Source organism: Melanaphis sacchari, unplaced genomic scaffold, assembly GCF_002803265.2.
Source record: "Melanaphis sacchari strain LSU unplaced genomic scaffold, SCAv2.0 Contig48_pilon_pilon, whole genome shotgun sequence".
In the NCBI taxonomy this organism is placed as follows: domain Eukaryota; kingdom Metazoa; phylum Arthropoda; class Insecta; order Hemiptera; family Aphididae; genus Melanaphis; species Melanaphis sacchari.
In genome coordinates this window covers 1,389,149-1,414,792 of record NW_020271327.1, presented here as the reverse complement: position 1 = coordinate 1,414,792, position 25,644 = coordinate 1,389,149, and the positions used below count along the sequence as shown (strand labels likewise).

Below are 25,644 nucleotides of genomic sequence, written 5' to 3'. Positions count from 1 at the left end.
ACACAAATGTTACTTAACTAGTTAAAATTGAAAATAAATATAATTTATAAGTACTGAGAAGAAATTGAATATTTTATACAATTTCACTATATTATTTAAAGTCGAGTTTTTATGTATAATACAATTAATGCTTGCAATTAACCTTGAACTACATGTAGGTCCTTAAAGAAAAAAATTGAAAGTTTTTCTTTCTTGAAAGTATGTTGGGCACAATTACGTTTCGCTTTCACTCAGTTTAATATTAGTGGTATATTATTATTTTAAATTTAAAAACAATGATAAATATTCCAATCAAACCGAAATTTCAAACAGTGTTAAATCACTTATGCTGGAATTGCTTCAAAATGTTTCGACTGGTGTGAATATTTCATAATATACTAAAAACATCAAGTTAATCTACAAAATTATTATTATGGATTAAATAACATATAGCATTGAGCTATTATTGTTGTATACTAGTGACATTTTAATAAAAAAAAAAACTTTTAACATTAATATTAATTAATTTAATAAAACATTTGTATAATATGTATAAAACACTTTACACAAATAAGTAAATTTTAATTTACTTTCAGTTGATAATTAATAAATATTATTCAAGAGTAATAGTTCGCGTGGAGCATTTTAATTTGATTTAAAACATTGTACATTTATTTTAATACTATATTGTGTAACTTTAAACTTATATGTGTACAAATAAATTAACTAACAAATATTTGTCCAGCAAATCAAATATTTTAAAGTGTTAAATAAGAAACTCATAAAATTTTCTATTATTATAATAGTTTTATTTTAGAATGCTTGATTTTTCAATTAGACTACAGTAAAAAAAAATAATCTCAAAAGCAAAATTTAAATACTTATTATTAAGGAATGGATTTATATACAAATGCATATGTGTATTGAATATAGAAATAAGCTTTTTGAAATCTGATAAAAATTGTCCACTATTTAGATCATTCTTATTAAAATAACAGTGATTTTATTTTGCATATTTGTAATTTTATAATACATATTTTTTTTTAGCACATATATTGGTTTTTTGTTACGATCGGTTATTATCACCAGAGATGACATACCCATATCCAAAATATAAATAAATTATATTAATATAAATAAATTCATATTATATGAATTTAGTTCAAGTGTTTGATGGAAACCAATTAACCAATGCTGTATGTCGTACGTTAATTGTGTGTAAAAACTAAAATTACATGTAAAATCATACCAGTTTTAATTTAATATTTTATAGATTGAAGATTAAAAAAAATGTAAAGATAAAATATTTTTGATTAGTACATATTTTATAGCATATTACAGCATCTTTAGGAACATATTTTTGAGAATGTTTTTATGCATATAAATCCATTTTCTATTAGATAACTTATTAATTATAACAATATTTTTAACATATTAAATTACATATTCTGCATGGAACACAATCTTATTTATATTAATTAATCATGTAAATATAACTTGTAATGACGATATTCTTAAAAATAAATCAAACAATAGGAATATTTTAAATTATTAAAGTAACATAAATAATGAATACTTAGAAAAATTATATTTTATTACTGTAACATGAAAGCACGTACCAGACACCATAGATTATCTATTTTTACAAACTAATAATTATTATACATTTAACAATTAGGTAAGTATAATATAATGCACTATATAATACACAATTTTAGACATTTATCAAGCATTAAAAATATTAATAAAAAAACTTGGATCTAAAAATAAATATGAACATCCCAATAAAACAAAAATACCTACGATGGACTCCTTGTTCTTTATTCTGTATACAGTACATATAGTATATACGTATTCTATATATCTGTAAACATTCAATTATTATTAAATCAAAATATGTTTTAACTTTAAAAATAATAATTAACTTTTAATTTATAATCGAATTATAAAATAAATATGCACACTAAATCGATTCACAAAAATAGCTGCTATTACCACAAACATATCTCTTTAATTATATTTTATGTATACTCGCTCTATAGTCATACAATAATATAGGATCTGCTTTTAAAATATAAAAATATATTATTTTAATAAACTAATATGTTATTTAATAATATTAAACTACAATATTAAAAATGTATTTTCAAATATTTATTCGTTCATAATTATCATTACTCATTATTACAAACAAAATATAAAACGATTATAATATCAAATAAAACATAAAACATAATATATAGTTTATTGTAATGAATACAAACAACAAACTGTTTCATTCTCTTTTCATGTATAGTAGTGATATTAAGTAATTATATCATATTATTAATATTTTATCTTAAAATTATTATAAAGAATGCGAATTATATAGATAATAATTTAAATGTTTAATTATATGGTTATGATCAGTATATATATATAGTCAATTATCATGTACAGTGACAGATCAACACTATTATTAGAATAATTAATACTTCGTACCAAATTGTCAAATCTATTTTGTTTAAATTTAATATTCAAAATCGTGCCTTTCAAAAAAAAAAAAAAAAACACAGCTTAATATATGTGGATTTTGTATTACATTTTCAAGTTTTCTGACCGAGTTTAAAAAATTATGACAAATTGAGTATAAACACATTTTTTGCTATATAATTTTTGCTAATATTATTACCTATTATTTATATGTATCAACTATATCACTTTGTATTTGTCATAAATATTATACGTAATATCTTACATTTAACAACACCGTGTTATTTTTAATCTATGTTTGTATACATATTAACATCATATCTTGTATAAAAAATAACCGTCGTTTTGTAAAATAAATTAATACTTAATGTATACAGTGAGTGATGATAATATTATAAATTATATTACAACAGCCACATTCGTCGCCACGAGTATAGTTCCCGTCAATTATGATATTATTATGACTGGTCACGGCTGTAGGACTGGCAAATGGCTGGTGAACGCGTGGGTGAATTTAAAGATCTTTCAATTGACTTTTAGGCCGAAACAGCGGACACCGCCCGACGCGGCTCACTGTGACGGAACTTGGCGCACGTCTTGGCATTCTCTCACTCTCACTCGCAAGCTCATATTCCGTCATTGCGTGACCATCACTATAAATGTAGTCTGTAGACACGACTTACACTCTTTAATATGACATAGTACTGATACGCGACACCGTTTATCAAACTTGTACTGCACTCCGAGTGGCAAATACGCAATAAAATTGCGATAATATTATTAATTTATTACAAGGCTGTCGGACGCCCTGTCTTTCAAAAAAATGCCCCTTTTTTTAGTTCCTTGGATCTTTTACATTGAATATTTTGACCGTGATTTTTTTCCTATGATTCTTATTTACTATACATCATGGCGTGGTCAATATTATATTATAAAAATATTTAATAGATTAGTTTTAATCTATATTTATACGATATCTTGAACCTAGTACACCGGTATTGACGTAAGGCTATGTATTGTACCGTTCGTGTTTAAACATTGATTAGCTAATCAGTGAACAAATGTTAATCCTCGATTAAATTTCTGATTAAATTCGTAATAATAACAGTCTACAGCTATATAATAATATTAAAATAGGTAGTTATAAATATAAAATAGTATGCGATTTATTTTTGCAAAACCTAAGTACAACCTACTGTACTACCGTATAGGTATCGTGACGGTATTACAATGGTACAAAAATTAATCGTTTATAGTAATACAAATGTACAATAATAATAAATATAAAATATCATTTGAATTTTTTGCTAACAGAACCTTCAAATTATGTACTAAATCTCAGCTCACCAAACGTAATCGAACTCGGATCGATTCCAAAAACCGGAAAATACAACATTATACGCATGCGATTACATAACATACGAATTTACGATCTCGAGCAGGTATCGACCACCGTCGAAGCATCGAATGCTACACGAAAAGTTCAAAAAGTCCGTATTATAACCGCGGGCAAAGCAGTGGCTGTTATTGGTCGATACTCGATAGCGGTAAACGGCAAACGCCGTCGCCGAAATGAGTATTAACACAGGTATTAATGAGTACAGTCTTGTTGCGTTGCACAACGGCATTCGGTAACCATCGGTAACTACGACGGTAACCACTCTCTAACCGCCCGTTATTTGAAACAGGTACACATTCCGCAGTGCATTCCGATCCGATTGCCTATCGCAAACGCGTCAGCGCTTCCCCTTCACCGTGTTCAATCGCCACCACAATCGCTGTTATTGACATAATGATAATAATAATATAATCTCGGTTTTTGCGTACACGCACTGCACTACTGCCAACTGCAACTACTACCACTACAACTGCAACAACGTTCCGTGATACTATAACTCTGCTACTCAACGAACGTAATTCGTCGGAAGTGCTCGGAACCACCTCTACCACCCACCGATAACAAGAGATTCTACTCGCGTCCCGTTCATCGAAAATACATTCTACGTGTGTGCGCCACCGTCCAGTGACTACGTTGTGTGAATGATCTGAGCGTAAAACGGTATCATCGTCGTCGTAACACTCGTAACCCGTGTTGGTCGTCGCGTGTAATAATAATAATAATAATAATAATAACAATATTAATACTAATAATTATTATTATTATTTGTAAAATATTTGTTATTATTAAATACCTACAAGTTACAAGCCTAATAACATTTCAGTGTATGACGAATGACGATTATGTCGGTACCGAGCATGTTTTATTAGGTGATCGAGAGATACCTCTACGCGGTGCAGTATAATATTATCGTTCGTTTTGTTTTCGCGTTTCGTTCTACTCATTTCCCCGCTCCAACGCTATAATAATATTATTGTATAATGCCGTCCGTTTTGCAAACGCCGCGCATTTGATATTCAGCATATTATTATTAGCACCGTTGTCGTCTACGCCACCGCAGAATACGCGTGCTAGACCGTCGAATTGAATAAAACGTAAATTAAATATATAAATACCAGAACGAAATCGCACTTCCGCACTGAAGCCATGGCCGAGGCCGTCGTTTTCGACTTGGAATTGCAAAATAACGAGACTCAACCCGCCAACGGGCCAAAGAACAACAGCGATTCTGACGACGAAGTGCTCGAAATCGAAGAGGTAAGACAATAATTATTATTGGCATATACTATAAGTTGTATCGTTATTTCTTCAGTATCTGTGCAGTATAGATCAACAAATACCCGTGTATTTACCTAGGTAATTGATAGTTTTGTTTTTTTGGTGCTTTAAGTATTTGACTACTTTGTTTCTATTTTATTTCTTGGTATAACTTGCTTGTAATCAAAAATTACTGGCTTTCACAATTTCCCACTTGTATATCTATTATATAGTAATCCAATTACTATCATAATTATATGCACACTTAGTTGGTGAACTGTGATTTTTCAATTTCCTTATATTTAACACATGATCATCCTTTAAGCTCACTTACATGCGTTTTACATGTGATTTGTTTTATTTCAGTACAATTAATATTATAGATTTTTAATATTGTCTCATGAAAAATTATTAATAAATGAAAATACATAAATAAAATTTAGATACTTTTATGTTAAACATCTGTTTAAATATAATGGTGTTAAATATTGCTTCATAATTATTCTTACTAATATAAGTCATTATAGGTTACTTTCTTGAATAATTTTAATTAATATAATATATATTATATATTATGTTATAAATAATAAATTATCTAAATTATTGAATCTTCAATAGATTTTAATAAGTACTATCAATTTGAAAAATTATAAAATATTTAAAACAGTAACCTATAATGATCAATATTGACAAAAATAATTATTAAGAAATATTTAACCTAGTCTTTATAATTCTGTGGTTTAAAGTACTAATTTTTATTATTATTAACTTTCTGCAGGATAAACGTACAGATAATTTACAGTTTAAAATTATACAATTATTGAATATATTTTAATAATATTATTTACTTAGGTACTTATGTTTAATTTTTTTTTAAATTATTCTTAAAATAAAGTTTTATGTGCAGTAGATGCCTGTGTAATTTAAAAGTTTAAAAATGTTCATAAAATATATACCTAGTATATTCAAAATTAAAATAAGTATTCAGTAATTAAGACTTTGTTAAGTAGGTACCTATTGAATACAATTTAATTTATCTAAAACAAATATTAACTCTTTGTTATTCTGTTATGTACAGATTTTATTATACACGGTTCATACAATTATTATAGTATACCTAATACAAAATTATTTCTTTATCAATAATAATAATTAGAAATGTTACCTTCCAGAATTAGTTAAGTATTATTTCACTTGCAACTTATAAAATAAAATATTGTATACTTATATGTCCCTATACTTTTTTACTCTTCATTTAAACACTATTTACCTATTTTTATAAAATATTAATAAGACTATTGACTTTTCACAAACATGTACATTTTTTTCAATTCTATTGGTAAATTCTAATTTTATTTATTTACTTCTCAATTTCAAGTTTTAAGTAGATATCTGATTACTAAATATTATTAGATACTCTAGTCTATACCTTAGTTTCTACCTACTGGCCTCTTCAATCAAATTCTATATTATGTTAACAAGATTTTTCTTTGTGTAATATAATACTTAAATAAGTAAAGTTTTTATCGATGTAACTATTTTATTTTCTATCCTTAAATTTATATTTACAATAACTAGTTTAAATACATATTTTATGTTAATTTTTTTTTCTTAAATAAAATATTAACTAAACTTTCATTGTAATATTGTACAATAGTCAGAATAATAGTTATTATCCCTGTTATTATTTCTTAACCATTAAAATTTTCTCAGTAAATTGAATAGATAAACTCTAATAGAATAATACTATCCATTTCAAAGTAGGTATACTTATTACTTAGAAATTATGTTGGTACAATGTTACCTAGCTTCTTAATAAATAAGATAAGATTGTTAAACAAAATAATATAATATAGGAACCCTATCTATTTTGCACTTGGATAGCATTAGTATTAAATAATTTGAGAATGGATTACCGATTAGTTACCAATTATCAAAACTTTCAAAATTATAAACAATATCAATATTAATTGTCACCTTATTGACCTTGAATATATTTTATTACAATTACCTATTGGGCACCATTGACATTTTTTTTTACTTATCTGTATATTGTACATTTGTATCTAGTAATATTAGGTACTTTAAACTTCAAATTTTATATTTTGTTAAATAAAATTTAATAGATAAACATAATACTTAATTAATACACACTACCATGTAAAATGTTTAATATGAATACTAAAATATTGTTTTCTTGTTTATACCTCATAATATACTTATTATTATATAGAGTGGCCTTTATATGTTCATTTCCAGGTTCATATTTTTTTTTCTTAACAACTGCAGAATAATGGAAAATCATAGTCCTTCCTCCCCCCCCCCTACTATATATTAACTTGAATAAAATCAAAAATTATTTTTATTTTCTTAAAACTCATAAATTATAAAATTTAATAATTCCAGTTATGTAACTACCTACTATAAATTAATATTTTACTTTTAAATTCTTCAGTATCTATTTTTAAAAATAATTTTGGGTATCAATTATAACTAATAATTAAAAATCATTATTAAATCTAACTAATTATAAATATTAAAAATTGTTGTTGGTATTTTATTGTCTTTAAATCGTCCGATGTTTTATCTTAAATTGAAATTCCTAATATTACACCTAATGATCAACAGTCAATAAACCATATGCTTTTATGATAAAAAATAAACTGATATGATAGGAACGTTTTCAGTTATTTTACTAATAATATAATTATTTATTAATATCATTATTACTCACACAGTCATACTCATATATGTATATATATTTATGTGTGTCTATATTTATATTAATAAATAATTAAAAAATATTGTAGATAGGAATTACATAAAATGCAATGCTAAATTATTTTAGAAAGATCTTTCATGATAATTAACATACTACTAAAATTTACTACTTACAAATCATAAACTTGAATTTGTGAACTATTTTTATTGTGTAACTATTTTAGTAACATATAATATTGATTACAAACAAAGCTATTATAATATTATTTAATCAATATTATTTTTATAACATTTTATTTTTAATAAATAGGCAATTGTTAAACATTTATATACATGCACATTGAATGTTAATTGCTCATAGTAATTATAATTTCAAGATAATGTAATAAAAATTATTGATCATTCTACTTACAAAGTTATGACTCAATAATAATTAATATTATTTAATTTTACATCATTTAAATGTATACAATATATTATGTGTGTGTGTATAATATATATGTATAGGTAATATAACTTTATCAACTTACATGCATTTGTTATGTATTTTTGTTCTGCAATAAATTTTAATATTATTTCAAAAAGAGTTTCTTACATTTGTATTAAATACATACAATTATTATTAACATTTTCAATAATATCCCTAACCTAATATTTCAAATTTTTAATTATATAAAAAAAACACTGAATAAGCTTATGTTTTAAATATATTCAATTAACATAATTGTTATCGATGATATAGGAGTTCCTATGTTTTCGGTCGTTATCTGTGCCTTGACATATTATCATATGTGTGTATAATCACACACATATGCAAATAAATTTAAATTTGAACTAAGATTTTGATCTATTGTGGAAATATTGGGAGAAATATTACTGTATATGTCCAAAATAAGTGTTATACAGGTTGAAATACCTATCCTTTCGCTAATACTTTTAACATTTTATCCATTGAAAATGGTGTCTGTTAAGACAAGTTTCACTGTACCTCTAATATATTTATATCTGCTATCTAAGTTCCTATTGTATTTTAAATTTTTTTTATTGTTTTTTAGGCATGTTATGCTCAAGAACCAAACATTTATGAATATGATGAAAAGTAAGATAATTTTTTTGTATCTTGTATATTCAAAGTATATTTTGATTTATTATTAGGTATTATTTTCAATAATATTAAACATTTTTTTTTCTATTTGTATTAAACATGTTCTCATACAGAAATATGAAAATTCTTATGTGTCTGTGCTTATAATATTTTATCATTAATGATATTTCATATTCCATTATAATTTAAAATTAATCTGTCTTTTCTTACAATTAAATAAAAAATGTAATCCGTTAAATGTTTTATTATACTTTTTTATATTATTTATTAATCTAAAAGTCTAATCAAATTCTTAAATTATAGATCCAGTGATGTAGAGACATTAAAGTTATCAGATAGAACTGTCAACTCTACCAAAGAAAAGTTAACTCCAGATTGTTTCGAAATATTGAAAGTTTTAGGAAAAGGAGGTTATGGAAAAGTATTTCAGGTTCGAAAGAAGACTGGTAATGATACAAATCAAGTTTTTGCCATGAAAGTCTTACGTAAGGCCACAATTGTCAGAAATTCCAAGGATATGGCTCATACCAAAGCAGAACGCAATATACTCGAAGCTGTTAAGGTTCAAGTTCAATTTTGTTTATACAATATTTTTATGGCTGCGCAGAAATTAGTTTACAAAATACTCAATACTCTTACTCTACTTTTTTTATTTGTGTTAAAAGGTTAAATATGGATTAAAACAACTTGCTTATGTATTTTAATTTTTTTAGCATCCATTTATAGTCAATTTGTTCTATGCATTTCAAACAAATGGAAAACTTTATCTTATTTTGGAATATTTAAGTGGTGGAGAACTTTTCATGCATTTAGAACGAGAAGGAATATTCTTAGAAGACACAGCCTGGTATTTCACTTTGTTTATTATTTTATTTATTTATTATTATTAAATAGTTGTATAGTAATGACTGTGGAACCTTTACAACAAATTAATATAAACTATTTAACTATTACTATTTAATTTGATAAGAACATTTATTTAATAATATATTCAATTGTGTCAAATTTAGTTCATATTAAAACAAGTGTAAATATTAAATGTGTTAGTGATAAATGATAATATGTAAGAATGTAATTTATTAGATTTCATCATTTATAAAAGAATTAGGTCATTCCATGTCAAATTGACCTACTGAAGTAGCTACCTTAACCTTGAGCTGCATTTTTATACAGTTATATTTTTAGTATTCAGAGAGAATTTGAATATAAAAATGTCGGTATAGTACACCACCAATATAATAAGTGGTGGTAAATATGTGATATGTTACCACTTACTGATTATATATAATTTTAATTTTCAATTAAGTTTTGTACCAAAAAATATTTCTATTATCAGTTATCATTTACTTCTATCACTAATTTCATTGATGTGATATGGTTAGTTGATGAGTGAAAGTGTATCACTAAGTATAATACTTTCAAACAATTCAAACCACCTCTAGTAATATCTTGTGGTGTATATGATATAAAAATTATAATGATTACTGCAGTAATATACTAAAACATTGAGTGATTTCTGTTTAAAGTTATATTCAATGTTAATGTAGATTAAAAATAAAGTGTTAATTATTATTTTCTTTCTCGGCTGAATTTTAATTTTCAGAAAACAAAACACTTATCATATCCTAAAAATAAAATTGAATGTGTCTTGCATTTTTTTAAGGTTTCACAGATTACTACTGATTTAATTGAATTAAAAGTTGGTTTATGATTAGCCCATTTAATTTTCTTATTATGTATTGATATTAGTACAATTTTAATATTACAGCTTTTATCTGGCAGAAATTATTATTGCAATACAGCATTTACACAGTCAAGGCATAGTTTACAGGTATTAATTTATCCAAAAATATATCAGTTAACATTCTTAAGTATATTTATTTATTATGTTTATTTAATGAATTATAAATTATATTTCAATTTTTGAATAATTAAAAAGTAAGAAATATTTTATATACATCTTCATACAGTTTTGAGGCTTAAAACTATTAATAGCATTTAGAAATTTATTATTTTTCTCTAAAAATTATAATAAAAAATTATTATTTAAAACTTGATTATTAACCATGTGCACTTGGTTGATTTCATTGTAAATTATACTACTTCACAAATCCTTTAAAAGTATTTTGCTTATGAATTAGAATTTAAAAAAATACCAAAATGAAAAAATTTGCTATTTTATACAATCTTACATATAATTATATTATGAAATAGTATCTAATTGTATGATTTTTCTTGTCTCAAATATAAATTAAATTAAATTAACTATAGTTTAATATTATTACATTATTTTTATTTTGACAACTTTTAATAGTAATTATGGCTTATATTTGTGTATTTAGAGATTTAAAACCAGAAAATGTATTATTAGACCAAGACGGTCATTTAAAACTGACTGATTTTGGTTTATGTAAAGAACATGTTCATGGAGTTAGTGTTACTCATACATTTTGCGGTACAATTGAATACATGTAAGAAATTTCAAACATAAGTCAAAAATCATTCAAAAACCATTAATTAAATAAATATTATATCAGGGCACCAGAAATTTTGACTAGGAGTGGTCATGGAAAACCAGTTGATTGGTGGTCACTTGGAGCTCTTATGTTTGACATGTTAACAGGAACAGTAAGTAATGTTAAACTTAATTATGAGTATTATTACAATTTTAATTTGTCCTTACCTTCTAGCCACCTTTTAGTGCTGATAATAGAAAAAAAACTATTGAAAAAATACTTAGAGGGAAACTTATAATGCCACCCTATGTATCTCCTGAAGCTAAAGATCTTATGAGAAAATTACTTAAAGTAAGTTAAAAACAAATGTATTTAAAATTTAATTGTTTATATTGTTTTTACAATATAAACTTAATATTATAAATGCTAAATATATATATATGTGTATATATTAGATAGCTATTTTAAGAAAAAAATAACTTATAAATAATATTTAAATATTTTATTATATTTTGTTAATAACTATGTAAATTAACTGTGATTAAGTTGAAATTGTTTTTCAAATTTACAGAGACAAGTTAGCCATAGACTAGGTTCTGGTGTAAATCAAGGAGAAGACATACGAAATCATCGTTTCTTCCAAAAAATTGTCTGGAAAGATATAATAAACCGTACTTGTGAAGCTCCATATAAACCCAAATTAGTAAATTTAATTGATTTTCACTTTTTGAATATAATCGTGTATTTATAAAGTTATTTAATTTAGAATGGTGCAGACGACACAACACAATTTGACTCAAGATTTACCGATCAGCTTCCTGTTGATTCACCTGTTGAAGATTCATTAATGCCACAAGATAATGATGAATTTAAATTTGATGTAATTATTTACTGTTTTGTTTTTGTGTACATTTATTGTGATATTGCTATTATTGATTATAGTACAACATTTATTATTTACTAATATAACCTTTTTTCATACATATTTAATTATTTTAAACTTAATTTAGTATTTATCTACTACTTTATCATCAATATTATTTATTTTTTTCAGGGTTTTACATATATAGCTCCATCGTTATTAGACACTCTTGGTACAAGTCAAGACCAAGCAATATGTACAAATCAACATTATAAAACAAAAGAAATAGAAAAGCCGATGGAAGACGAGGATAGTTTCCATAAGAATGTGATGCCAAAAAAACAAAAACTCGAAACTAGAATACAAAAATCAGCACCCACGCCTATGGTTCAAACTGTATTATGTGACTCTAGAAGATCCACTGATCAATTTCAAAGAGGGGTACTCATTAATGTTTACCAAGTTACATTTTAATAAAAATGTACATAACTTTTTTTTTTTGTTATCAGCATGTTCCACGGAATCTTAACCCATTCAGTGATTTTGAACCAATTGCATCAACGTGTGCTCAGCTATCTGCTACCCGAATTGATGAAGAAATGGAAACCGATAAGTCATCTCCATCATTGTATCCAAATGTAGCAAGATCCAATCCCGTACCAGTTTATCAACCCCGAATTGTGCAAGCTGGCACCACAAATCCTAGAGAAATAGATCAATCAAGGTTGTTTGATGCATGTGCTCGACCATTCAACAATCACTCTGCTAGGAAACCATACAGACCTCATGTGTTGACAACAGTCAATAGCAATAATTTCCTGAATCAAAACCAAGATGAAATGATGGAAGTTGCTTCTACGTCTAGTATACCGGCTCAAATTTAATTAATTAGGTAAATGAAGGTTATTTTACAATTAATTTTCTCTAATTTATTTATTGACATTGAACATTTTCAGGGTAATCAATGTGTTTAGAAGAGACCTGTTTCCAAACCAATCATAGTTACCTTGTTGGTTATAGTGCTATTTTCTGGTAGATCTTGGCTACTTTTTACTTGTGGCCTTAAGGATCAGCTAATTTTATAAGAAGTTTTATGCTAATTTGGCTTGATTTAAAGTGATAATTTTTACAGATTTTATAATATATAAGGTTATTTACAATAGAAGTTAAAAATGTTAACATTTCCAAAATTGAAGGAAATGTTCTAACTTTATAATTAAGTTATACTACAATATTTAAATTGAATGTTCATGTTTTTTTTCCAATAAGTTTTTGAAATTTTATTATTTCTAATATATTATATATTATGTGTATTAAGTGTAAATTATTATTAGCCAAGGTTTATCTGATCTTAAATAACATTCAATTAAAAAATGTATGGTTGGGGTGATATTTTGATTTTTTTTTTTCTGGCAGACAAGGAAATAGTTCTCTTTTTAAATATTAATTTGACCATTTTATTTTCTACCGTAATAGAAAAATATTCTGTTTATTTGGTTTAATTATCTTATTATGTTAAGATTATCGTTATTTAGCTAAATTATAAATCGAGTGTTTTATTTTAGTTATTATTCTTATTTAAGTAGATTTTTTTGCCTATTATAATGTAAATAATGAAAACTAGATAATTGTATGAAATTAATTGATTATTTAGAAATATTTTCTCTAAAAAAATTTTCAAACAAAGATATTAGAATAACATTTTGAACTGAAAGTGGAAGCTTGGTATTGATAGAAAAATATTGATACGAACCATCCCACAGTTCTTAATATCTTGAATAGACTTTAAATATTTGTCAACCATCTATTTTATTATTATAATTATGTATTAATAATATATACTGTTATAGTCATACAATATTACGTTTATATATATATTTTTCTAATCTCTAATCAAACACATAAATGAATTACAAACATGTTTGTACTAATATGAAACATTAGGTTGCTACTTCTATGGTTTAAAATATTTATTATTATTTTTCTATTACACTTTGTTCAGGCGTTAATATTATTTTAGTGAACTCTTGTATAATTATTAAATAGAATTTTAAAATTGAAACAAGTGTTTTAGAAAAATCACCAACAATGAATTCAATATTGTAGTTTCATTCTATTTTTATCAAGTCTATTAATCTGTAGGGAAAGGGGGTAGATTAAAAGGTAATCTTGACAACAATAATATTAATTATTGTTGTTTGAAGATAATAATTATAAATATCTCATAGTTTTAATACTTTTCAATTTTGTGATTTTTCAAACTAAATATTTTTTATTAATGTTAATGTTTTTACCAAACCATTCATTATGAATATGAAAATGATGTATAAACAATAATACAGCATTAAAAACCATTTACTTAAAAGTTGTTTAATTTCTGTATACAGATATTTTAATGAATTTTGAAACGAAACTACTGTGTTCATTGTAAAGAATCATATATTATTAATAAATATCTTTATGATTACTAAAAGGCTGTACTGTAGCCTATTATCATATTCCAGTAAAATGGTGTTAATCGATTGTATAATTATTGATAATAAATGATTGTTTTATTACAAAAGTTATTTCCATAAATTAGACATGATTTTTTTTACCATTGTGCTATTGTCACGTAATATTAAGAGAAAATAAAATGTCAATGATAAAAAGTTGCATTATTTATTATGTTAATTTGTTACAGAATTATAATTATATCAATTAATATATTTTGCGTATTTCTTTTTACTTGCATAATTTTTTTTTTTTTTTTCGTTTATTTTAGTGAAAATTTACAATCTACTCATACAAGGTACAATAAATGAATGAGTGATATTACGATATAATAAGGTATAGTGAAAAATAAAATATTGAGTAGGAGTTACACGTCAAAAACTCCTGAACAAGAGTAATAATTTTATTTTAGGGAGAAATAATATTATACACGTTATGTGTGATAAACATACATGATTTAAAATCGGAAACATCTATCCTTCAGTCCCGACTAAAAATAGTAAGCATCGGGGAAAACAAAAATGCACGTCAAGTGTGCAATTATACAAATACTGCATAGTAATTCCAAGTAGGAAGACATTGGTTAAAAATGTCTGGACGCTTACAAAAAATCTATGTTCATGATTTGATTAACATGGCATAATCCTATGATTAATAATTATGCACCATCGGGTAACGTGTCGCGTACTAATGCGAGAGAGACTCCAGATTGTGTCATGACTTATTATGTACCTATATTAATACCAAGACTTTGGTCATGCGACATGCATTAAGTATTTAGTTATGTACACATTCTATAGTAAACTAAAGTTTTAAAGTTTCAACAGCTATCTAGCACATTATTAAGGCAAACTAAAATTTGAATACCTATCTAGCTAAGACGGCGTACCTAGTGAAAGAATGTTTTAAATTTAAATTTATCATCTAAAATCTAAAACCTATCGTTATTATCACTTACGTTCTTACATGTTGTAAGATATTACAACGTGTATTATATTATGCAATATAGAACTATTAGAGCTTAGTTATAAGCCCGCCACTTAATGTTTGTCTGTAAACGACTTCTATTTGGTGTTTTTACTTTAGACATTTTAAAATTATATTAAAAATCAGTAGAGACAATTTTAAACGTAAAACTCACGACACTGACTGATCAATTTCCGACTTCTGTCGAACACTTGAACAAAATTATAAATTATAATATAATACATTAACAACAAATTTATCTATAGAAAAATGTATATGTTGCATATGAGTATATCATCTTAGTTTTGGAAATAATGACTGGTCGTAATTTTATCTATAAACCGTGGCTGTAACTGTTAAAATACGTAAAAAATAATAGTAGGTATACACTATAAAACTACAAATATGCATTTAGTAGGTAAAACCGTTGCGAAATATGCAAAATACAATTAGTCTTATTTTAATAATAAGAATAATCTAAATCGAGGACAGTATTCTCATCAGATCTCAAAAAACTTATTTCAATACATTTATGCATTTGCATATTAATCCGGTCTCTAATTTTTTTATTAATATTACAAAAATAATTTCTTTGTTAGTTTTTAGCGATACAGAAAATATTATAATTAATAGTACATTAAGTAATATAGGTAGGTACATAATCCGTTATACAAATGTTTTATTTTAGAATCCTTAAGAAGAAACCTATAGTAATTAATGCATATAAAATCATTAAAAACAAAAATTTCAAAAATATTTTAATAATAGATACCTCCTAACTTGATGTTTGATTTCTGCAGTTGATTTGAATTACCTAGTTATTCTTAAACTAATTATAAAATTAACCAACTTCAGTTAAGTAAAAAAAATTAATTCTTTTTTAATTATAATGTAATAATACCCACTTTTAAATATTACATAAATACTTAATACATTTACAATAAATATATAAATTAATAATTGATAATCGGTATTATACGTGACATTTTGTTATTTTTTTTTTTTTTTTTGTTGATTTCTTTTGCATGTGTAAATTACACGTTAAAAATGTTGCTTTTAAATAAATATGAGTATATATATATATGGCTTTGAAAAACAATATAGTTAACAGAAAAATTATAATAATCAAATTCATAAGTGTAAGCGTACAATACACAATTGATGGTTTCTATAGGTACCACATTAAGTTTCGCGTTCGGTCTACTATTATTGTTGATATTATGTATAGAGGGTGTCGACTGTGTTCGTTAACACGCATCCATGTTAATTGTTTGGAAAATTAACATTGTATTAAAACCTAATCAAGGTAGAGTTACGTAAAATAATAATATTTTTTAGACATTTTTGGTTTGCTAATATACATTAAAAAATTAGTTTCCAACGTTTTCTGGAAAAACGTTGTGTTATGAAACTTATATTAAACATAGGTAGTTACATGCGTGTAAACCTATTTAAAAAGTTGAACCATCAGTTTTCATTTAGTAAAACCATATATTCATATCATGTCAGCTTCAGACTATTCATAGTTCTAACCTTTATTAATCTGAAGATTTCTTAAACCTAGACGAATAAAAGGTTAGGTTTAGGTACCCAATAGAGCAAGGATGAACTCAAAATTAAGAGATAGTTTTAAAAATTTTAGCCTCGCGAGCTCGTTTAACGAATGACCGTAAAAAAAAAGCTCGCCGCCAGTTATCTTTCCCTGCAGATATAGTAGATCATAAATATATATTACTGATTTACATGTGTATCTTTCACCGATGTACAAGGTGTCAACCTGACAGATGAGACATCCTGTAGACATAAATATGATTTTGAGTATATTTTCACGGTTTTTTTCACAATTTTTACACCACAACAGTAATTGCGGTACTTAACATGCCAGGTGTTGTCGACTATTGTTCGCGTCATCCACCGCGTTCGGTAAAAGTTGTAATAATCGGGTATAAAAATACATAACTTGTGTTATTCTGCGAGTACTGTACAAAAAAGCTCAACGATGGCTTACATCCAAATATTGGCGATCGTGCTGTGCTCTTGTTTCGTACAGGTAAATTCAAATAAAATCAAATCAATGCCTGTACCTATATTATTAAACGTGAAAACTTTAATAAATGATATATAGGTAATTTGGTAATAGAAATCTTTATAGTTATGATCTATTATATATTAATATGTGTATTTTGTATTATTCAGTAGGTATTAAAAATATTTATATAATAATTATTCGGTGTAGGTATATGATAAATAGTTACCTATGGCCATAGAGTTCTAAATGTATTTTTATTGAGTATTATGGTAGTATTTTCTATAGAAAAGTTATTTTAATGCTCATAAGTTGAGTCATAACAATATAATATAATCGAAAAAATAACTAAAAATTAATAATACTATTAAATATAATCATATTATAATTACGACGTTGCTTTAGCTGACTTAAAATTCTTAGTAGATAATTATTAGGTATCAAATAATATTAAAATAAATTATTTAAATTTTAAATTAATATTTACTGTCCTACTTAAAAGTTATTATTTTTGTATATCTAACCAGTAATAAATACAATTTTGGCAATGCACCTCATCTCCGGGATCCGTGTATTCAGACACGATAAATAAGTATAATATATAATATTATATAAGACGTGGTAATATTATAAAAATGTAATCTATGTATTTATTTATACCAAATCTGCATCAGAGTTAAGACGCTTTGCCGCAGAAATCACGCAAATCCGGATCAAAATAATTATTCAGGCTCCATTATGAAATGAAAAAAAATTGTATTTTTATCTAGCTTAAAGCCCACCTCCCCTGATCCCCATCATCACTTGATCCTGGTTTCGTTTGCTGCCGTATGATGTCGGCATTTTCGGTCAAGCGACAGGACGCGTCCGAACGTTGTATTCGTTTCTCGGATCTCGTTAGAAACCCACCATTTGGACGTTTTCGTGTTGCAGGACGCGTTTTCGGCAACCAAAATTCAAAAATCGAGATCAGCGGCTCAAGCAAATGGCGTGGTGTCCCAGCAGTTGCCGGGTGCTGCCGGCGAGGCAGCTAAGATGCAGCCGATGAAGCGGACCACAACACTGAAGCGGATCGTGTCCCGAAAAGTGGTCGCGCCACCCAAGTACCCACACCTGACTGCTGTGAAGGACAAGTTCTGGAAGTCGTGGGAGAACATCAACCAGACCAAAACAGGTAAGCTGAACACCAGAGCGATTAGGAACGCGTTAAACGACATACTCGTCAACGATCGGTTCTGGTGGTCGGTAATTTCGGCGGTCAGGAGGCGCGCCAAGGTGACCAACGACAGTCAACGGGCCGAAAATAAGATCCGGATGTGTAACGCGTTCACCTCCACCATCACCAGCCCGAACGCCGTGCAGGGCTTCCAGGACATTGTGAACGAGGTGTACGGCACGGTGACCAGCTTCCGGTCGGACTTGGCCACAGACGCCCTGCAGATAGCCACCGATATGGTCAACACTGGCGAGGTGACCAACAGCCTGGACGCGTTGAGCAAAATCGTGCATTACGTGAAGCTCAGCCCAGAAATGTTGAAAAAGATGTTTGCCATGTTCCACAAGACGCTCAACATGGGCGGCAGGATAAACATGGGCGGTGGTATAGCCAAAAGTCTCATGTCGATCACGTCCAAGTTCAACAAGTAGAGCGCGAGCCGCCGCGCTTTAGTGCCTTCCTATAAGGTTGTAAGATAGAGATGTATAATACAGTCATCGCGTCATCTCTGTGTAATAATCATAGTAATAATAATAATAATAATAATATAGTTTGTACGCATGCGTAATATAGTAAGTATACTTCTTACAGGTACTATAATATATATTTGAGCGTAAACGACAAAGCATATATCTATATATTATATTATAATATATTAGGTACCTCTTATTATATAATATTTACCGGTTATACATATGCATCAGAGCAACGACGTTCATCATATTATATATATATATATACATATAATATATTTATACTTATCTACGCTTTAATACGTAGGTACATTTTATGTTCTATGCCGTGTTAACGTGTTGTAATATCATATTGTTCAAGTAATTATTATTGCTCCCGCACGTCATTGCACGCAACCATAATATACGTGAAATACCTGTACAAGATTATTATTGAATATTTAAATATAATACTGTTAACACTACTTAGACTCGATTTGTTTTTTACGCTTTGTGCAACGACAACATAATAATAATTTCTCCTCCTCGCGGACAACTGCGCACTGTCCCCAACCCACATGGGTCTGTACGATTTGACCTCTGCTGACTTCTGGTATACGATACCATTATATGGTCGATGGGTGCACGTGGTATCTGCACGCGTCATATTACGTCCCTTCCGCCATTGCGTGCGTCGTCGTACAACTCCAAAAGCACAATTTCCACGATTCGATTTCACGCACAATTTTATTCGTATTTTGAACATCGCTTTATTTCGTGACGAATTAAATGTTATACCATATTTGCACCCCTCTATAGGTATACAACTTTAAATATATATATGTGAGTGTGTATACGGTTGTACATGATACAGTCCCTGTTTTGTTATAAGTGTTTAGATATATTATAATCATAGAATTCATAGCGTAGGTAATACGCGTCATCCAGATGCCCTAGAAGAGTAGGATCATCGCACGTACACATGAACCATGGAAACAACGATCAATGCGCATCAGCTGACCAGTAAAATAGAGAAAATACCTACCATAGAAGAGCCCAATATGGGCCTTCACGCCAGTCTATGGGGAAAACTGTACTTTTTAGAAAATTATTTATACACTTGAAATGTTTTTACAATTTAAATAAAAAAAAAAAAAAACATTTAGAAATATTTCGGGCCTACTGTTCAAACTAAAAAAATATTACTTTCGCTTAACTATTTATTTTTTAAATCGTACCGTTATTTAACAACAAAAATAAAATCTTAAATCTCGTATTAAGCCTCAATAACAGCAAGAGTTCTTCAAGGTGCCATGTCTCCTCCTATTCTGTTCAATTTGCACTCGGCCGACCAACCGATTATCCTTCACACTTCCGTTGCGGATTTTTCCGACGACAAAATTATCTATTCCTCACACAAAAAACCTATATTAGCTTCTTATAACATACAACATCATTAAAACCTCATCCTCGTGTCATCCTAGCATACTAAATGGAAAATAAATATTAACCATAAGGAATCTTCACATTTGATTTTCATCTTAAAAAAATGACTAGTACCACCTGTCACCTTAAATAATCACAACGTTCCAAAACCAACAAGTTCTGGCTACTTAGGACTAATCCTAGGCCAACGCCTTACCTGAGTTGGCCATATAAAAAGCAAACGAATCTTAACTCAAAACAGAAATATCTCTGTTACTTACTACGACTGTAAACAGTCTAATCTCAGCATAAAAATAAAGCTAATTATTAATAAAACTCTATTGATACCTATATTTGGGACATGCGGCAGCCAACTCTTAGGGAGGCGGTCAAAAAATCAAACATAATAAACAAAATTCAAATTTTCCAATCCATAACTCTTAGTAGGTATAGTTAGCAGCTATACAATTCATATTTCTTTTCAGAATTTAAATTGTCTCATTTTAAGAAGTTGACAGTTGACGACTCGTTTGGCTTTTTTCTTTGGTGTCGGTTCTAGCAGCGAACCGAATGACATGTGTATATTGCCTAACTGAATTTATTTTAGGAGGTATATTTTGTTGGCAAAATATTTCCGTACTAATACCATAAGTAGGATTAACTTAAATCGACTGTACAAGTACAACTGTATAAGTGTAAACGATCATTACGATCATATCTACGTAAATGACCAAGTGCGGTATAATATTATGTTCTTTTAATAACTATAATATATGTTTGTATTTTTTATAAATACAAATAATATTATAAACGAACAGTAGGTATTTTTTTATTAACTATTAACTATTAAAAAGTGATAAAAACTAATATAGTCAACTCGTGATATAACGAATGAAATTACCGGTTCCTTGAAAATATCACGATATAACAAAAAAATGTATTGTATTTTGGTCTCCTCGATATAGCGAAGCTTTTTTGATCAAAACTCTCACGATGTAACCAATTTTTACAAGTTTGGAGCTTGCTATAACGAATTTTTAATTTTAATTAAGATAAGATACATGTCTCTAATGTATAACTCAATGAAAAATATATAAAAATAAATATATTGCTATTTTAAAAATAATAAATGAACATGTTTAATGCATAGCGATATTATTATATTAAAAGCAATATTATTATTATAGCATATTTTTACTAGCAATATTATTACACATTAAAATTGAAATTAAACAATCAATACATACTTATAAGACTCATATATTTTATACATATGTATGCAATTAAATACAATTATTAAATAAATATGAATTTGTTTTTTATTGATTTAAATTTTGAATTTTTTTAACGAATTTAAGAGGTATGTTATCTTGAAATAACGAATTTCGATGTAATGAACTTTCGATATAACTAATTTTTTTCACGGTCCCTTGAAATTCGTTTTATCACGAGGTGACTTTAGTTTAAGAAAATATTATGTAGGGTGCACTTTCACCAGATTTCTTATAGACAAAAGCCACCTATCATTATACAGTATGTTCCAATTTTGCTTCAATAATGATATACAAACATAGGATAGCTATTGAACTTTTGATAGTAAGGCTAAAATGTTTTATGTTATAAATGTACTTAAACATTTAGGTAAGTATAAGTGAGCTACATTTGACTTCAATATTTACAATGACAATTTATGGGATATTGGGATATTTAAGTACTATATAAAATTGCTTAGGTGAATAATTCTTTGAGTCTTTCAAAGACTTTTGAATAGTGTAAGTGTTAAGAAAATGGTCAGCAATCAACTGAATAATATGACTTACATTTTGAAATGATATGATGAAAATGTTTAAAAAAACAAAAAATGTAAAATTACAGACAATTAACAGTTCACAAATTGTTGATTAATGTATAAATATGTGTTAGACACTGTAATTAAATTCTAAAAGAATAAAGTACTTATGAAAACTGCAGAGTAGCTGCTAAATGTATTCTATAGGTACCACAAAAACATGTCAACACAATTCTATTCTGATATAAATTTAATTTTTTTCAACTCTTAAATTTATACTACAAAGAAATGTTTTAGACATTTTAAGATAGAGGGTGAATAAGAGTGAATACAGCAATAAGAATAAAGCCTATCAAAACTATTCCAAAACCTTTTGGAACATGAAAAAATTGTTGAAGCTATTAAACTTTGCTAGAGGTGAGTATTTTGAAGGTGATGAAGATATCTATAACTTGATTTATGGATACCTACATGAAAAATAAAATGTAAAAACTTTTTTAACAGACCTAATTCAATTTACTTAAAACTAGGCAGTATTAAAATATTATATATTATAATATATTTTTTAATTTAGTCATAAAAACAATTCACTAAAAACGAGTATAAATTAACTAACAATTAAATACTTTTTTTATTTCAAATGCAATTTAACGTTTGAACATAAAAATTAATTCACAGTGTTTTGTATGAGGAAACATATCAACTGGTTTAATGGATTCCAAAGTAAAAGGGCGGGTTTTTTTGTTATTAACGACTAACTCTACCAAGTTTTTCATAGTTATTGGACTGTCCGCTTTACATGACACATACGCAAGACTGTTGATCAACCTATTATTTCTAATAGCATTTATGACTTTTGGATCTACAAAAACATTGAAAATTAATAAAACTGTTAAGATGCAAATATTTATGCCAACTTACGTACACCCGCTCTACCAGGATTTAAAACTGTACACAAATCACTGGTCATACTCAATTCATCCAAAACTTGTTTTAATACCTTCAACAAAAAAAAATTAAGACTTGCTTCAGTTTATTAATTAATAAAGTAAACACTTTTATAATTACCACTTCTACTTTTCCTTCAATAAAATCACAGTTAGGTATATTATTTATTTTTGCAGTTTCTTTAGCATCGTTAACCGCTTGTGCCACAGATTCAACACCAATACATGATTGTACATGTTTACTGCCTATTATACTTACTGTACCTATGAAAGAAATTGAATTGTGTAACATATCATTTTTATAAGTTAATATTAACTATTAATTGTATAATATAATTATATTTTGAAGAAATCATACCAGTGCCTGAACACAGATCTAGCAAAGTAGATGTCTTTGTTGGATTCATTAATTTAAATAATTCATCATACAAAACTTCAGCAGTTAATGTATTAATTTGAAAAAATGAGTCTGGAGATATCCTGAACTTAAATCTACATAAATCCTCATAAATGTATTTATTGCCATCAACAAGAATAAATGTTGAATCTTTTGAACTTCTAGTGTGCAAGCTAAACGAGTCGAAACAAACTCAATTAATTATTCTAATATTTAATTCAATACAACCAGGCCCGACTCAAAAGGTAAGCAACATAGGCTCATGCCTAAGGCAGCATTTTACAATTTTATAAATAATTTTTAAACATTTTACATGTAAGAGGAGACATAACACAAGTTTGCCTAGGTGTGTTAACACACTTGAGCCAGACCTGAATACAACATTTGTTAATTAACATATTATAAATGAAAATAGAAAAATAATTACCTAGGATGAAAATATAAAGAATGTATATTAATATTAATACTTTTCAAGAAGTCATTAAATCTACGTTGTTCATCCAACATAATTTCATTGGTATATCCTCTGGGATTAGCAACCACAATAACCATTATGTCACCTTTTAAATTACTCCGTACAATAATTCCTCGCCAAAAACCACCATCCATATGATCATAACTAACGGGTAATTCAGATTTTCTAACAAAAGCTTCAAAAACCTTAAAATGAAAAAATGTATGTAAAGATATCTATGTAGTTAGCACGATTATGATAAAATGTAAGCTACTTGAGCAATATCTTTATGCGATTGCTTCATATTAATTAGTTTCATAGTAGGCACACAATAGATATTTCCATTAGATGGATTACTGACAAAAAATCCAAGGGTTTTAGGATTACCATCGATACCAGGTCGAAAGTTAAACTCGTCTTTATTACGGTATTCATCAATTTGTGGCTATTACACACAAACATAAAAAAAGAAAAATGACAAACTATAATATAAGTATATAATCAAAAGTATAGATGTATAAAACAAAAGCTTACAGATGATGAAATGGGAAAAATTGTAGGTAGTCTAATCACAGTTTTTACTTTATGTAGTCGACTGCGCAATTCCTTGAATACAGTATTAGTCCATTGTTGTTTCAAAACCAATTGATTCTCATATGGAACTCGACATAAAGGAGTTACAGATTTTTCCAAAGCACGAAATTGTGTTTCATCAGTAAGTATATCCGTACTGGACACTTCAACTTTGTTAATAATAACTGAACTCTATTAATAAATCATTAATAATGTTGAGATTTAAAAACTAATTAATACATTAAATTTATTTATATACCTGTTTACGAATATGCATCCAATGATTAATAAAAGAGTATGTCAGGTCAGCATGCCTTTTAATTTTTACAATGTTGTGAAAATTATTATTACAATAAGGCGAAAACATTTTAAACAAATCCAAAATAATATCTATTATAAAACTTATTCTGGTAAATGTAGTTTTTTAGTCATAAAATAAAAATGTTCATAAATGTATCTTATAAATAAAGTACCCGGCACTGTAAACTGTTAAATATTTAAATTTAGTTTACACCAAAAAAATTACAAATAAACGAATACACTGTGAGATAAAAAAACAATTTGGTTCGCCCATAATCCTAGATTGGCTAGATTAATTACTAAAGTTTAAGTAAAATTATTATTAAACATTATAACATTTATATTAACCGTATAC

The 25,644-nt window shown here is 27.1% G+C and overlaps 3 protein-coding genes across 4 annotated transcripts; 2 read left to right on the top strand and 1 right to left on the bottom strand.

Moving 5' to 3' along the window:
• Positions 1-4,394: 4,394 nt before the first annotated feature.
• LOC112598428 (ribosomal protein S6 kinase beta-2-like) lies at positions 4,395-13,515 on the top strand. The gene is made up of 13 exons (XM_025344889.1): positions 4,395-5,107; positions 8,884-8,927; positions 9,237-9,495; positions 9,647-9,780; positions 10,702-10,764; positions 11,276-11,404; positions 11,471-11,561; positions 11,624-11,740; positions 11,961-12,092; positions 12,156-12,269; positions 12,444-12,692; positions 12,761-13,143; positions 13,208-13,515. Exons 1-12 carry the CDS (start codon positions 4,997-4,999, stop codon positions 13,133-13,135), a joined length of 1,818 nt encoding a protein of 605 aa, XP_025200674.1. The 5' UTR covers positions 4,395-4,996; the 3' UTR covers positions 13,136-13,143; positions 13,208-13,515.
• A 4,138-nt stretch (positions 13,516-17,653) lies between these two features.
• On the top strand, positions 17,654-19,889 carry LOC112598442. The gene is made up of 2 exons (XM_025344906.1): positions 17,654-17,760; positions 18,670-19,889. Exons 1-2 carry the CDS (start codon positions 17,710-17,712, stop codon positions 19,381-19,383), a joined length of 765 nt encoding a protein of 254 aa, XP_025200691.1. The 5' UTR covers positions 17,654-17,709; the 3' UTR covers positions 19,384-19,889.
• A 3,336-nt stretch (positions 19,890-23,225) lies between these two features.
• LOC112598460 (tRNA (uracil(54)-C(5))-methyltransferase homolog-B-like) lies at positions 23,226-25,368 on the bottom strand. Of its 2 annotated transcripts, none has more exons than XM_025344923.1 (8): positions 25,249-25,356; positions 24,951-25,181; positions 24,691-24,861; positions 24,390-24,622; positions 23,924-24,135; positions 23,687-23,829; positions 23,540-23,618; positions 23,226-23,480 (listed from the first exon to the last, which is right to left on the bottom strand). In XM_025344923.1, exons 1-8 carry the CDS (start codon positions 25,354-25,356, stop codon positions 23,266-23,268), a joined length of 1,392 nt encoding a protein of 463 aa, XP_025200708.1. In that variant the 3' UTR covers positions 23,226-23,265. The 2 variants fall into 2 exon arrangements, with proteins under 2 accessions (XP_025200708.1, XP_025200709.1); XM_025344924.1 differs by having other exon boundaries at positions 23,376-23,480; positions 23,544-23,618; positions 25,249-25,368.
• Between the last annotated feature and the right edge of the window lie 276 nt (positions 25,369-25,644).

Excerpts from the sequence above, each read along its gene's own strand:
- LOC112598460 (XM_025344923.1), bottom strand. The coding sequence starts at position 25,356 with ATGTTTTCGCCTTATTGTAATAATAATTTTCACAACATTGTAAAAATT. Across the intron at positions 24,862-24,950 it reads TTTTTCCCATTTCATCATCT|CCACAAATTGATGAATACCG; the intron begins GTAAGCTTTTGT and ends TGTGTGTAATAG. Across the intron at positions 23,481-23,539 it reads TCCTGGTAGAGCGGGTGTAC|ATCCAAAAGTCATAAATGCT; the intron begins GTAAGTTGGCAT and ends ATGTTTTTGTAG.
- LOC112598428 (XM_025344889.1), top strand. The coding sequence starts at position 4,997 with ATGGCCGAGGCCGTCGTTTTCGACTTGGAATTGCAAAATAACGAGACT. Across the intron at positions 11,741-11,960 it reads TTATGAGAAAATTACTTAAA|AGACAAGTTAGCCATAGACT; the intron begins GTAAGTTAAAAA and ends TCAAATTTACAG. Across the intron at positions 12,093-12,155 it reads CTCCATATAAACCCAAATTA|AATGGTGCAGACGACACAAC; the intron begins GTAAATTTAATT and ends TATTTAATTTAG.
- LOC112598442 (XM_025344906.1), top strand. The coding sequence starts at position 17,710 with ATGGCTTACATCCAAATATTGGCGATCGTGCTGTGCTCTTGTTTCGTA. Across the intron at positions 17,761-18,669 it reads TGTGCTCTTGTTTCGTACAG|GACGCGTTTTCGGCAACCAA; the intron begins GTAAATTCAAAT and ends TTCGTGTTGCAG.